This window comes from Plecotus auritus (assembly GCF_963455305.1).
Source record: "Plecotus auritus genome assembly, chromosome: 3".
NCBI classification, from domain to species: Eukaryota; Metazoa; Chordata; class Mammalia; order Chiroptera; family Vespertilionidae; genus Plecotus; species Plecotus auritus.
The window spans coordinates 10,417,308-10,433,445 of record NC_137772.1 but is presented as its reverse complement, the minus strand read 5'-3'; the positions used below and the strand labels follow the sequence as shown (position 1 = coordinate 10,433,445).

Here is a 16,138-nt window from a genome sequence, read left to right as displayed (position 1 = left end):
AAAAAAAAAAGAGAACACAGATTAATCATTAGAGATCAAATCATTTTGCATTCTTATATAATAGATTTATCCCTGGAATATTTCAAAATCCAGCATGAGGCGGGTTAACACATTCCACATGGGCTTCAGTTATTTTGTCTTCGGCAGGAAACTGTTATTTGGAGAACTACAAGTAGTTTTGTTTTGTTTTAAATATGGGGTCAGACTAGAGCATCCTTTAGGCTGGGAATGGAATAGTCAGGCCAATTTTAACTGTTTCAAAATTGCCAATTTAAAAAGGTAGGACTTTTCATGAAGAAAACTATAAATATTTATTATAGAAATGTTTCATGCGTTAAAAGGAAATGTTGGCATCAAGTTGATGAAACTAATTTTCAGGAATCCCCGATTTGCTCTCCATCAGATAATGTCATGTCCACGGGCTCACTCACCTGTGCTCTGGGCTTGGAAACTGCCTGTTGCCTAGGTGACAAAGTGACAGCAGATGTCATCCGTGCATCTGCCCTGGCACTCCTCCGCATCCTTGGTGACAGGGCTATCATAGTTCACGCCCTCTGTGTCCAGGCCCTCATAAACTTCTGTGTCACAGGCTGGAAATAAAAGCAGAAAAGATGCTTATCTTTCAGACTCTAAGCCACTTGGAGACTTTTTCCTGTAGCCACTGTCCCTCCTGACTTACCCTTTCAACTCGCTCACCCACTTTCCTCAGACGTTGTTTTTATTTTAATCTCCTTCATTCCTACTCTCGCGTGGAAACAGAAAAAGAATGCCCATGTCTTTCTTACAGGGACACAATATTAGACTTGTAAATTCTTTCTGCAATTTACTGAACCGGCCTCGCTTGTCTCCTTAACACCAGTGGTCGGCTGATTGACTAATTATCCTATTTAAGTATCTACATCACTATTAAGACAAGAGACATCTCAACACTTGCTGCCTTTGATTTGAATTAATAGGTTTAATAAGGACTTTCCTCTAAAATTTTAAGCTGCGAAGGAGTGGGAAGTGAATGGTGAGTACTGATGCAATGAGATAGGGTCTATGAGACACATTTGGGTAAACTACGGTGGGGCTAAGGGGCATACATGCCTGCATGCTAACTTTGACTCCACAGAGAAAGAACTTCATTGGGAGACTTTATTTCCATATGTCAGGGTTTTCTTTTATAGCCAGAAGATCATGTGACCATACATATACATCACAATAACTAGTATATTCAATGTATGTGTGTGTGTGTGTGTGTATGTATGTATGTGTGTGTGTATATATATATATATATATATATATATATATATATATATATATATTTAAAAACCTGCATGTGTTTGTGTCTATTTTTACTTTAGAGGGGAAGGAAGGGAGAGAGAGAAACATCGATGTGAAAGAGACACTTTGATTGGTTGCCTACCATATGTGCCCTGACCAGGAATCGAACCCACAACCTTTTGGTGTAGGGACGACACTGCAACCAACTGAGCCAGCAGGCCAGGGCAATAGCTGGTATTTACTCATTCTAGTAGGGCATCGTGCCACTTATGTGGTGTGGGCATTGCTTGAAAGAATGTCCAGAAACGGCTCCTGTCATGTCTACCCTCGGCAGCGTTTCTCTAACGCTGTCTTTCAGGACGCAAGTAAACCTGTTTTTTTTTAAAAATAACAACATTACTGGGTGCATATTTATATTTTAAAATAATGTTTTTTTTCCCTTATTTCCATCACAATTTATTCCCCCCTGCACCCTCCTCCACTTCCATCCCCCTACACCCCACAATCACCACACTGTAATGTCAGCATACAGAAAGGCAGAGAGAAGGAAGTAAACTACTGTGTCTCATGCCAAAAGAAATACTTTCTTAGCACGACTGTGAGTTTGGTTGTTTTCAGCCCAACATCCCCACATTTAAAAGATCACGTGTAATAATCCTGCTTCCTAACAGGAAACGGGTGTGGGCAAACTATGGCCTGCAGGTGAACGCCGCCGGCTGCCTGTCTTTGTACAGCTCACGAGCTAAGAATGGTTTCCATATTTTAATGGCTACATTTTAAACGGTTATATATACATACTTATACAATATCCAGGACTTTGTCTCCGGACCTATAAATACTAAAATATTTCCTCCCTTCCCTGGAGTGGATGGTCTGAGGTTTTCCCACAGGTATGGGACTGTGGCGTGATTTCTGTCTCTGGGCTTATGCCCTCTTGTTTTGTAATCTAAATTCAGGAGACAAGCTATTTCCACTTCATATTTAAGATAAATCTCTACTTACCACCAGAAATCCAGGCAAATAAAACAAAATGTACCAACTGGCATAATAAAATCACCCTACAAAAAGAAAAATGTGCATGTTTTAGAACACAAAGTGTGAATTTCTAATCAGTTTGCTGACATGGGGGGGTGTTACATGAAATGGAGAGGGAGAGGAGTGCTTACTGTAATAGTGTTCACAGGGTTCCTATCATAATGCTGACCTTTATCTTCCCCAGAGCCCAGAACACGCCCCAGCAGGGTTGTGTGCAGTGCTCAACACTCCCATGGCTCTGAAGAACCCAGGACTCCCCTCCTCTCTCCCAATCCTCTCCTCCACCCCTAGCTCCCTCTTCATCATATATTCTTATTGTCATCACCTGACCCCTTTCCCCACCCCAATTTTTTCATTTGTATCTTCTCTTCCAAGTTATATCCTTGCTTTCCATCTTTGGAGTCTCTCTCTATAGCTATCAAAGTAGATGATTTTCTAGTTAGGTTTTCTATATTTAAAATTCTATTGCAAATAGATGTCTAGGTTGTCTTGGTCACCTATATAAAGGTGCTCATCCCCATGAAGCACTGAACTATGAAAAACTGTCAGTGAGATAAATTAAGACTTCTGATTTTTAGTATTGCTCTTGAATATAATTTTAATATGTAAAATAGTAGTTATTGAGTATTAGCTATTAGAGTTCTTACATTTTGTATCTCCTCTCAAGTTGGTTATGGATATTAAGTAAAATCTTCTAAAATGTTACATCAGATATCTTTTGAAAATCAATCTCTCTCTGATGAAATTCTTAAGTATTTGTCTTTTTTAAAATAAATATTTATTGTTCAGATTATTACAGGTGTTCCTCTTTTTTTCCCACATAGCTCCCCTCCACCTGATTCCCCACCCCACCCCACTCCATGCCCTTACCCCGCCGCCACTGTCTTCATCCATAGGTGTAAGATTTTTGTCCAATCTCTTCCTGCACCTCTCACACCCCCTTCCCCCTGAGAATTGTCAGTCCACTCCCTTTCTATGTCCCTCATTCTATTATATTCACCAGTCCATTCTGTTCTTCAGATTTTTTATTCACTTGATTTTTAGATTCACTTGTTGGTAGGTATGTATTTGATGTCATTTTGTTGTTCATAATTTTTATCTTTACCTTTTTCTTCTTCTTCCTCTTCTTAAAGAATACTCTTCAGCATTTCATGTAATCCTTGTTTGGTGGTGATGAACTCCTTTAGCTTTTTCTTGTCTGTGAAGCTCTTTATCTGACCTTCAACTCTGAATGATAGCTTTGCTGGGTAGAGTAATCTAGGTTGTAGGTTCTTGCTATTCATCACTTTGAATATTTCTTGCCACTCCCTTCTGGCCTGCATAGTTTCTGCCAAGAAATCAGCTGACAGTCATATGGGTACTCCCTTGTAGGTAACTAACCGTTTTTCTCTTGCTGCTTTCCAGGTTCTCTCTTTGTCTTTTGCCCTTGGCATTTTAATTATGATGTGTCTTGGTGTGGCCCTCTTTGAATTCCTCTTGTATGGGGTTCTGTGCGCTTCCTGAACTTGTAAGTCTATTTCTTTCAGCAGGCAGGGAAAGTTTTCTGTCATTATTTCTTCTAATAGTTTTTAATATTTTGCTCTCTCTCTTCTTCTGGCACCCCAAAAATTCGGATGTTAGTACGCTTAAAGTTGTCCCAGAGGCACCTTACACTATCTTCATATTTTTGGATTCTTTTTTCTTTTTGTTTTTCTGGTTGGGTGTTTTTTGTTTCCTCATATTTCAGATCTTTGGTTTGATTCTTGGGGTCCTTTGATCTACAGTTGAATTTCTGTATATTCTTTATTTCAGACAGTGTATGCTTAATTTCTGACTGGTCCTTTCCAATTTTTTTGGCATTCTCATTAAGGTCCTTGAAGGTCTCACTAAGCTCCTCAGAGGTCTCATCAAGTTTCTCAGTGGTTTTTAGAAGATTCTTGAGTAACTTTATAAATGTGGTTCTGAACTCTATGTCGTCCATTAGTTTGCTTTCCTCCATTTCTTTCATTCGTGACATGTTTCTTTGTCTCCGCATTTTGCTGCTTCCCTGTGTTGATGGAGTGGCTTTGTGTGGTAGGTGACCTATAGGGGCCAGTAGCTCAGCCTCCCCAATCACCTGAGGTGGACACTCTTGTACACCCCTTTGTGGGCTGAGTGCAAAGTTTTGGTGTAGTTAAGCCTTGATTGTTATTAGTACACTGGGAGGAATTGACCTCCAGGCCAATTGGCTGTGAGGACCCGCTGTGTCTATAATGGAAGAACTGCTGCACTGGAGACACGCTTATGGTGCAGTACTTGTTTCAGTGGGGCTTTGGTGCTCAGAGTCTGCCTCTTGAATGTGTCACTTATGGATGTGAGGAGTTGAAATCTGGTGTCTCACACTGACCACTAGGTACACTGGCTTCTGGATCTCCAAGGGGGTGCAGGTCAGCTACTGTCCGAGGCCACCCAGCAGGAGCTACAGCGAGAACTACAGTTTTCTCCTCTTTGCTTGGTGTTTGGAGGTTTTGGAGCTGTCTGACCCGGGCTACAAGTTTGCCATGTTAAGCTGTGATAGGGCAGGCCATTCATCTGCTAAAGCCGCTGCTTGGAGCTTGGGTGGGTTTGTAGGTTGTGCGGGGCAGGGTCTCAGGGCGTCACTAGGCTAGGGCGTGGCAAACAGCGATGGCTGCCATTTAGAAAGCTCTGCGTCTCTGACCACATCCCCGTGTCTCACGCCCCAGCGCAGTAAACAATTATTCCTGCATGCAGCCCTGCAAGCAAGCCTCCTTCACTTTCCGACCCGATGGCAGACAGTCCAGCTTCTCCACGTATGAGTTTGGGTCCCCTGCGTCTCCCCAGAAACTGGAGTTCGGAATAATCAGGAGCTTGTCTCCCTTCAGGTTGAAAGAAGCAGCACTCCCAGTCGCCTGCCGCCAACCCAATTCGTGCACCTCCGTACCTCAGCTTTTCAGCGCTTGTGCACATCTCAATGCTGTTTTCTCTTTCCTTCTAGTTGTAGAACTTCCACTCAGGCAGCTTTCCCGTGGTTCTGGGTGATAGACGTTTTGTCTTTTAGTTGTAGTTTTGAAATTGTTGTGCGCGGCAGCAGTTTAGGTGTTTACCTACGCCGCCATCTTGGATCCTCTCCCTAAATTAAATAAAAATTTAAAAAGCACAAAAAAATATGGGACTTTCATAGTTTCTTTGGATCTAGGAACACTGAAACACAGATGGAGACCTAGGGGATGCCATGTCTAGCTGCTGCATGACAAGCAATAAAAACTATGTCACAGAGGAGGGGCCAAGATAGTGGTGTAGATACACATGGTACTCGCATCCTCTCAGAACCACATCAACATTACAACTACAACACAGAATAACCATAATGCAGAACCACCTGAAATCTGGCTGAACAGAAGCCCTACAACTAGAGAATTAAAGAGGAAGGCACATTGAGAAGGGTAGGAGGGGTGGAGGCCTGGAATGGGCTGGTCCAACACCCATGTGTGGCATTTTTTGAATGGGGAGTGATATATTGGCCATGGAGTTTCTGCCTTGAGAAGCAAGGGGTCCCAACCCCACACTGGATGCCTCAGCCCAGGGCTCCAGTGCCAGGAAGAGAAGCCCCCATAACTTTGGGCCATAAAAACCAGTGGAGCTTGTGGCTGAGTGACATGGAGGCAGCCAGAGACCCAGGCAGTTCCTCTTAAAGGGCCCCATACACCTACTTACTCAGACTCACTCCCTCTGAGCTCCAGCTCTGAGGAAGCAGCTTGAAAATATCCAGGGACATACGTGGAGGAACTAAATTATCTGGCATCAGAGCAAGAACAGGGGCCGGAGGGGAGGGAGGGCAGCTTTCTCCCATAGAAAATCAAAAGAAGATCTTAGTTGTTTACAAATGGAGTTACAAGTTTTATAAAATATTCTGAAGATGAGGAGAGAAATAAAATAACAAGTTTTCCCCTGTTTGAGATCTCATTTTTTCTTAATCATGATAATGTTGTCATTATCTGAATAATTTCTAAGGAGCACAATACCCAGTTCCTGTTGTCCAAATGCCTACTTAGCAAGATGACCCAAGCTTTGCACAATAGGTTGGCCACCAGAACATGGATGTTGTAACAACCACTACTAAAGAAAAGCCAAAATGGGAAAGGAAAAGGCTTATATCAACATCATTGTCACTGGACATGTAGATTCCAGCAAATCTGCCACCACTGGCCAACTCATCTACACATGTGGTGCGATTGACAAAAGAACCAATGAAAATTTTGAGAAGGAGACTGCTGAGATGAGGAAGGTCTCCTTAAAGTATGCCTGGGTCTCAGATACACTGAAAGCTGAATGCAAGCATGGTATCATCATTGGTTTCTGCCTGTGGAAATTCAAGAAGAGCAAGTGTTATGTGACCACCCTTGATGCCCCAGGACACAGAGACTTCATCAAAAACAGGATTACAGGCCCATCTCAGGCTGACCGTGCTTTGCTGATTGTTGCTGCTGGTGTTGGTGAATTCAAAGCGGGTATCTCCAGGAATGGGCAGATCCATGAGCAAAAATGACCCACCAGAGGAAGCAGCTGGCTTCATAGCTCAGGTGGTTATCCTGACCCACCCAGGCCAAATCAATGCTGGCTATTCAACTATGCTGGATTGTCACACAGCTCACATCGCTTGCAAATCTGCTGAGCTGAAGGAGAAGCTTGATCATCATTCTTGGAAAAAGCTGGAAAAAGGCCCAACGTTTTAGAAATCTGGTGATGCTGCCCCCATCGATGTAATTCCTGGAAAGCCCATGGGTGTTCGGTTTCTCTGATTATCCTCTGGGCCATTTTGCTGTTTGTGACATGAGACAGACAGTTGTTGTGGGTGTCATCAAAGCAGTGGACCAGAAGGCAGCTGGAGCTGTCAGTCACCACATCTGCTCAGAAAGCCCAGAAGGTTAAATGAATATTATCCCCAATACCGGCCACCCCTGTCTTAATCAGGGGTGGATGAACAAGCTCAGAAATGTTTTTATCTATTGGCCATTCATGTTTAAGCTTCAGGAGGAAAGGAGAATGTTTTGTGGACCATTTGGTGTTGTGTGTGTGTGTGTGTGTGTGTGTGTGTGTGTGGCAGTGTTTAAGTTATTAGCTTTTAAAAATCAGTACTTTTTCATGATAACAACTTGACCAAAAATCTGTCACAGAATTTTGAAACGCATTTGAAGCAAAGTTTAATGAGGAAAAAAATAATGAACGATGACCCAAGGTTAGAACTACTGAAGGCTCTTTCAGAACTCCTACACAAAGAGAAACACGGGGGGGAGAGAGAACTCACTGAAGGTGACAGTGAGAGAATAGTTGGTAAAGGTAAATTTGAAGCTTAGCCCCATATCAACTCATCTGAGACTTTTGGAGAAGAAAGAAGCCAGCACTTTTTGTTGTTGTTATTCTATAGAACAGAAAGTTAAGGGGCATTTGAACTTGGAAGAGGTCATTATGTAAAATGCTAAGGAACTATTGTGACATTCTATCTGGCAGGCAGTTATTCAGATATTTTTATTTGATCTTTTGCTAAGGTTTGTGGCCTATCTGGGTATAAAGAGTCCTTAGTTGCTTTCTTGAGTTTCCAATTTAAAATTAAGTACATCCCAGCTGCACAAAAAGCACATATTTATGATGCTCTGCTTTGTATGAAGCTCAACGTGGAATGGCAAATTCATGCCAAGATAAGTTTTCATGGAAAACTGATATGTGAAATTATGTAAGTTCCTTATATTCTTGTATTATTTAACCATGAAACCCCATCTCTATCCTAAAGCCCCAAACCCCACCAGTGAAATAAAATGTTGTTGAAGCCCAATGAAAATGGCAAATGCCTAGACAAAATCTCAGGAAGAATCCAGAATTTAGTCTACAGGGACCCAAGTGCAAGTCACAAGTTAGGGTCATTGGTGACCCAAAGTCCTCTGTCTGGGACAGGATACACCACACAGGAATTCTGCTGCCAGACACCCCTCTCTGTCCCAGCACAGAGAGAGCTCCTTCTATCAAGTCTTACTGTGAACAAGGGCACAGCCTCCCATGTTCTACAACCCCTTTCTTGCTGTCCCTGAACCACCCCCTTTACATTATAAGGTTTTAATACTGACCGTAGAGCAGGGTTTCTCAACCATGGCATTGCTGGTATTTGGGCCAGATAATTCTACATTGTGAGGCCCTGTTTGTGCCTGCTGGGATGCTTAGCAACAACAGGTCTTTACACACTACTAGATGCTGGTAGCACCCCCTCACCCAGGTGAGCCAACCAAAAATGCCTCTAGTCATTGTCAAATGTCCCCTGGATGGGGCTTGGGAGCAACACTGTCCCTGGTTGAGAACCACTGCCTAAGTCAATAAGGAAAATGACTAATGGTGATGACAAATGCCACTGCCATCTTTTGTCCTTCTCACAGTCTGAGGCAGTGGTTCTCAACCTTTTTAATGCCGCAACCCTTTAATACAGTTCCTCATGTTGTGGTGACCCCCAACCATAAAATTATTTCCGTTGCTACTTCATAACTGTAATTTTGCTACTGTTAATGAATCGTAATGTAAATATCTGTGTTTTCCGATGGTCTTAGGCTCTACAGCAGTGGTTCTCAACCTGTGGTTCGCGACATGGCATGTATCCTCACTGAGGACACATGGCATGGGCCATCATATGGGATATGGATGCCAACCTTGGTCCGGGTTCTGGACTTGCCATGCCCTTAAGTTAATACTTGTATTTCTTTGAGGCTTAGTTTTAGAATAAAGATATATTCATTCATTAGACTTGTACTCAATGCCCATGGACATGCAATATGAAAGGGGCCTCCTTCAAAGTTGTTCACAGTTTAGTGAGGAGCTAGAGATGAACAATAAAGTAGGAGCTTCAAGTTCCAACGAGAGGCTTCCCACACCTTGGTCAAAAAGGAGACAGACATCGGATTCCTTGGCTGTCCTATCAGATGTGTACTGTGAAGTCATTGCCCAAGTCCATGCTCTGTTGCCGCCTCGCTACTGGGTGGCACTGCCCGTGGCCTATTCCTTCTCCATACTCGCAGTCTCCTTCGTGAGAGTTGAAGTCATGGCAGTCTCTCGCCTTCTTAGCCTCTTACCCACTTCTCAGTCCCAAAGGCTCTGACTGTGGGAAGGGCTCCTCTGTTCAGCCCTGTACAGGAACATGTTGTGAGTAATAAAGAGACGGGTCCAGTACCCCTGGCTTCCACTGGCAACTTTACAACCATCCTTCATACCCCAGGGGAGGTCACATTTCAAAACTCTCCTCTCAATTCCGCCCAAACAAGGCCCTGCCCTGACCTACAAAAGCCCAGCAGTTACCCTGCCACACTGTTCAAAAGCCTCAGAGGGTTATCAATAACAAAGGGCCGCAGATAAGGCTTTTATTGCCAACCATTTTCTTCTGTTTCAACATAAAGCAGCATCCACACAGAACAAAGAGCAATATCTGTATTACATGCCCAAGTAAGAGATGAGGGTGTGTTTATTTGTATTCATTTCCTGGAACCCAGCCAGGTTTTATTAAATCTGGAGATTTCTCCCTCTGGAGGAAGTTTAACTCTTCAGTGTCCTATTGTGTGGTTTGTGAAGAACCCAGACCTCGTGGTTTTTCTTCAGCCCCTCCATCTTTAGCCCTTCCTATCACTGAGAGTCTCTGAGTGTGGAAGGAAAAACTCCATCTCTCTTAGCAACTTTTCTATTTTTCTACTTAACCAACACAATATTTTATAAATGGTCACTTCTGTGTGAAGGTACGTCAGCGTAATGTAGCACACCTGGTGTCAGTATGGTTATCACAAGCAACTTGGAAGTTTGTGTTATATAGATTTTATATTTATATATTTCAGAGAGGAAGAGAGAGGGAGAGAGAGATAGAAACATCAGTGATGAGAGAGAATCATTGATTGGCTGCCTCTTGTATGCCCCACACTGAGGATTGAGCCACAACCCGGGCATGTGCTCTGACCGGGAATCAAACCGTGACCTCCTCATTCATAGGTGGACACTCAACCACTGAGCCACGCTGGCTGGGCACTTTACATAGATTTACATCATCCATTCCAGGGCTACCTGCTGCCACCATGAGCTCTATGAGAGTTTTATACCTAATAATACTTCCAAATTGCTATCATGGGTCCCGATGTCCACTGAACCCACAGCCAAGCAGATTCCTTGCCCTCCATGAAGGCTGGGCGATGAGCCCTGGGCAGCAGCTGCAACCAGACACCTGCGGCCCCACAGGTCGCCTGGGCACGGCCAGCCTGGCACCTGTGGCCACTCCAGGGTCACCAAAGCAAGAGGTCAAATGAAAAGATGCATCGCCATTCTCCCAAGTTCAAATATCTCACCTTTCTTAGAAAAGCAGATGTTACACAGGTTTCTTCCCTTGCACTTGTCCAAGAAACCCCAAGCTTACTGGCTCTTCACCCCCAGTAAGGCGGGCAGTGGTAGGGTTAATGACCCCGTGGGTGATGCACAGAGAATTGTTATCTCTGAGATACACTGAGTTCCACACAAGCAGGGAGATTAGAATGGCACCAGGCACTGTGCTAGAATCTGAACTGTTTTCTTTGGTTCTGTTTCACAATCAGGGGAAAAAACACTCTTTAATTACACTCTTTCGCCATTTCATTTCACACCAAACAATTGTGGAGACATTCAGGGTTATGTCCATTATTAGTGCGATTAGCAAATACTGGAATCATGCCTCTGTGAGACATCACCCTTAGCCCCGTTGTATGCCGTGTCTCTTTTTATCCCCATGGCAGGGATGCGAGGTAGATACCACTCTCACGGTTCTGCAGATCAGAGCCCCAAGGATCAGTGTTCAAATGAAACCCACGTTGCGAAACTTACACTTCAGACTGGCCTCCTCCCCACCTCTGAGGAGCTTCCTCACGCCGGTGACTTCATCAGAGACTGTCCATCACTTTCCTGTGTTTTTTCTAAAATCCAGCAACTTTGGTGTAGACACCTGGTTGTTCCCTGCGGCCTCAGCCTTCACCCCAACTGGTGATGCCCACCAAATGCCACATTCCGTTGTGTTTACAAACTAAAGGGCCACCTGAATCTCCCTGTGTCACATGGGCAGAAAAAGAAAGTGAGAGAAGGTTATGACAGATGTGCCTTCAACATTCTGTAGTCACACCACACATGTTCGATTTCTTATAGATATTCAGGCATCTCATATGGCTCATTAGCTGTTGAACATGGTGAAAATTATGTAATTCAATAATGTATTGTCCAACGAAGAAGTGTTGACATCTTCATTCCACTGTCAAATAAGCCTAATATTCAGCCAGTCAATGATTGTCTCTCATCATTGATGTTTCTATCCCTCTCTCCCTCTCCCTTCCTCTTTCTGAAAGCAATAAAAAGATTTTTAAAAAATAAGCTTAATATTCTTACATTTTAGTACAATTATTGTACATACAATTGTCCTCCTTTTAACATAGCATGTCCCTGCACAGATTGTTACATATGTTTTATAAATTATATATATACTAGTGGCCCCATGCACGAAATTCCTGCCAGGGGCCGGGGGGTGTTCCTCAGCCCGGCCTGTACCCTCTCCAATCTGGGACTCCTTGAAGGATGTCCTACTGCCGGTTTACAGGGATCAGGCCTAAACCAGCAGTCGAACATACCTCTCACAATCTGGGACTGCTGGCTCCAGCCGCTCACCTGCCTGCCTGCCTGCCTGATTGCCCCTAACCACTCTGCCTGCTGTCCTGCTCGCCCCCAAATGCCCCGCCCCGCCAGCCTGATAACCCCCAACTGCCTCCCATGCCAGCCTGATAACCCCCAACTGCCTCCCGTGCCAGCCTGCTCACCTCCAACTGCCCTCCCTGCTGGCCTGCTCGCCCACTCTTCCCTCCCCACTGGCCTGCTCAACCCCAGCTGCCCCCCTGCTGGCCTGCTCACTCAAAACTGCCTCCCCCAGCTGTCCTGATCACCTCCAACTGACACCCACTGACGACATGCTCACCCCCAACTGGACCCCCTGCTGGTCTCCTTACCCCCAATGGCCCCGTCCCCCACCAGCCTGATCACCCACAACTGCCGTCCCATCCTGGCCTGATCACCCCCAGCAACCCAAGCTCCCAGCCCCTCCTTTTTTATTTTTTATTTTTTTTTCAGAGCCTCCTTGAGCAGAGGCCAGGCCTGGCTGGAAGCAAGTATGTGGGATTTATTTATCTTCTATAATTGAAACTTTGTGGCCTTGAGTGGAGGCCAGGGCCGGCCAGGGCGGGCAGGAAGCTTGGCTTCCTCCATCGCTGGGGCAACACTAGCCACCTGCTCGTTCCAGCTCCGTGGCCACTACCATCTTGGTTGGGTTAATTTGCATAATCGCTCCTGATTGGCTGGTGGGCGTGGCTGGTGGGCGTACCAGAGGTATGGTCAGTTTTCATGTTTCTCTTTTATTAGTGTAGATATGTATGTATATATGTGTGTGTATATATATATATACATATAAATATAATTTTAGAGGTTATATATAAAATTAAAGATCATTTAACTTTGATTTTGAAAAACTATAATGAAATACTCTATTAGAAAATATATTTTGAAATGGATTTGCTCAAGTATGCATGATTATTATAACTGAAGGCATTACCTTACAAGCATCTTTTCCCCCTTCTTTATAGCCAGCACAGATCATATGTTTGGTCATTTTGTAATCTCTACATCTTTTCTGGCATTCTTTATTTGTTACCAAGGGAATATTTGCCTTTTGTAGGATATTTTGGATCTCACCTATGAAGTAACCAATATATAACTTCAGAAGGAGGAAATACAATAAATGTGAAAATAAGACTGAAGTCTTAAAGCAAATCAATCAGAATGATGAACTTTGCATTAAGGCCATTCCTTTGGATATACATACTAAAGGTAAGAAGGGAGAGTTACACATCACACACACAAACACACACACAAGCCCCTCTAAGAGGGCAAATCAGGTGGGACTTCAGTGCCACTCAAAATCTATCTCTTTTATTTTGGGAAGTATGAACTTTTAAATCAACTTAAATCTGAACATATACAAAGTAAACCTAAAATTATTATTAAAGCACTCTTATTTTGTGTAACTATGGAAATTTTTATTATGAGTGGTGTAAGACATGCACAAAACTCTAGCTCTTATAGTCAGACACAATACTGAGCCTTCAAGAATGAAAATTCTTAACGTAAACTGGTGCAGCCACTAGGAAAAACACCCTGAGGGTCCACTAGAAAATAAAAATGGAACCTTATGACCCAGCAATCCCACTTCTGGGTATATGTCAGAAGAAAACAAAATCACCATCTCTCAGAGACATCTCACCTGTGTTCACAGCAGCATTATTTTCAACAGCCAAGACATGGCAACACTCTAAGTGTCCATCCACAGGTGAGTGGATAAAGGACATGTGGTGTATACAACAAGTCATTCAGCCTTAAAAAGGAAGGACATCCTGCCATTTGCAACAACATGGATGAAACTTGAGGGCATCACACTAAGAGAAATAAATCATACAAAGAAAGACAAATACTGTGTGATCTCGCTTATATGTGGAATCTAAAAATCCTTAACTCAAATAGACAGAGAGCAGATTGTCACAAGATGGCCACCACAAGATGGCTGCCCCATGTTGTTATAAGATGGCCGCCACAAAATGGTCACCACAAGATGACCACCATAAGATGGTCGGCAGGGGAGGGCAGTTGGGGGCAACCAGGCCAGTAGGAGAGGGTAGTTGGTGGGGACCAGGCCAGAAAGGGAGGGCAGTTGTGGGGGACAGGCCTGCAGGGGAGGGCAGTTGGGGGTGACCAGGCTGGGGAGGGCAGTTGTGGGAGACCAGGCCTTCAGGGGAGGGCAGTTGGGGGCAACTGTGCCAGCAGGGGAGGGCAGTTGGGGGTGACCAGGCTGGGGAGGGCAGTTGTGGGAGACCAGGCCTTCAGGGGAGGGCAGTTGGGGGCAACTGTGCCAGCAGGGGAGGGCAGTTGGGGGAGGCCAGGCTGGCAGGGGAGAGCATTTGTGGACCATTGGGCCAGCAGGGGAGCAATTAGGTGTCAATTAGTATGGCAGGGGAGTGGTTAGGAGCCAGTAGTTCTGAATTGAGAAAGGGATGTCCAACTGCCACTTTAGGTCCAATCCCTGTGGACAGCGATCATCCGGAAGTTGGACATCTCCCAAGGGGTCCCAGATTGGTGAGGGTGCAGGCTGGACTGAGGGCCACGACCCCCCAACCCCCAGTGCACAAATTTCATGCACTGGGCCTCTAGTGTTTTTAATGGAAATGTATCTTTGTTCTGATCCTTCTTAATTCCTTGATGGAATACCCAAAGATCTGTGCAACATGACTTTAAGTAGAGAGGCAGAATATAAAATAATAAGGCCACTATTGGAAAAAGCTATGATGCAAAGGCATTTTATGGGTACTTCCATATGAAAAAGCACTGGGGTGAGTTCTTATTAAATCATATCATAATTTGCACATAGATTATTGCCAAGAAAACTCAATCCTAGCTTGGTTTCTCCCTGTTGCCTGACACGCTATGAAAATATCATGTCTTAAAAATAATGATGTATGGTTTCCTTTCAAAACACTTTCTTAACAAACATCCCCCTAGAGTCTCACAATAGTTCTGCAAGGGAAGCTAGAGACAGGCTTGATCAGATGCATCTGACTTTTTTTTTTTTTTTCTTTTTTTAAGAAAGCAGTTAAGTAACTGGGTTTCAGGGCAGTACCGACTTATCCATGATCCACAGGGCTAATGAGTGTCGGGGACATAAACCCATCCCTTCCGACTTCCCATCTTGTTCCCTTTTATTGTCCAATATTAAATGTCCTTCCTTGTCTCAGTTTAATCAAGCAAATTAACAGTTAATGGGCATTTATTACTTTAGGAATGAGTGCAAGGCAGTGTTGGCTCTGTTTCTAAAAGCTCTGTTTTTAGATAATTTAAGCAAATGCATGTATATGCCAAACTGAAAATATATTTGGAGGTATTTGCTGTTTGGAATTGTTCCTAGTTCTAAAGAACCCTGCATCCCACATATTATTATTGTTATCTTTACTCTTATACTCTTGGGTTTACCTAGAAAGACCCACTTTAAAGTCCGCTTACTAAGCTTTTCCAACTCCAGTAGTGCATTCCCTCTGGCTGGTCAATTGTCTGTTAACCACAGGATATTCCGGGACAACCTTGTCCATGGCTTAGGGCAGCAGTCATGCTTCAGTGTTAATCATGTCTATTTTTGTATTGTCTTTCCGCTTAGACACATGTATTTCATTAACACTCAGGTTTAAAGTTCCTCTGACTGTCCAACCCCTCTGAGGATTCTAGCCCTGGGCTCTATTATGACAACCCAACCTAACAAAATTGCTTCTCTCCCTCTCAGAGTTGTGGCTAAGATGACTTGCCTCTGGGTAAGGTTTATATTTAGGAAGAGCAGAGATCTCTTTAGGTGGGAGCTTCTGGGAATACAAGTGCCAGGAATACAGGAGTGGCCTGCTTCTTAGGTGACTGGTGTTTTTGGCTGATTCAGAATTACTAAGCTACCACCTTCCCCATCTCAATGCTCAGAAAGGGTGCAACAATGAGTGGTGTTAGCCTGAGAGCCCCCATTCTGGGCCTGAGCCCTTGTCAACTGCCAGGTGACTCAGCTGAGGTTAAGGCAGCTAGAAATACACTAACTTTGGAGAGAACCAGAAAGAAAGTTCTAGTGAGTGTTTATCCTCATAACCTGGTGATGATGATGATGACAATTTGATGAGAGGCTTTCTGTACTGTATTTTAGAGTGTGTGTGAAACAATGTGACACACGTTATCTCATAACATAGAGTTATGTTACATCACA

At 43.9% G+C, this 16,138-nt stretch overlaps 1 protein-coding gene across 1 annotated transcript in view; it reads right to left on the bottom strand.

The window, feature by feature from the left end:
• Positions 1-462: 462 nt before the first annotated feature.
• The window catches only part of LOC308243681 (cytochrome P450 4V2-like), a gene marked incomplete at its 3' end in the record, with an annotated part of 49,946 nt that continues 34,270 nt past the window's right edge, over positions 463-16,138 (bottom strand). The window contains exon 11 of the mRNA XM_080659378.1: positions 463-590. Coding sequence (XP_080515504.1) covers positions 463-590 — 128 coding nt within the window. The remainder of the gene's footprint in view (positions 591-16,138) is intronic.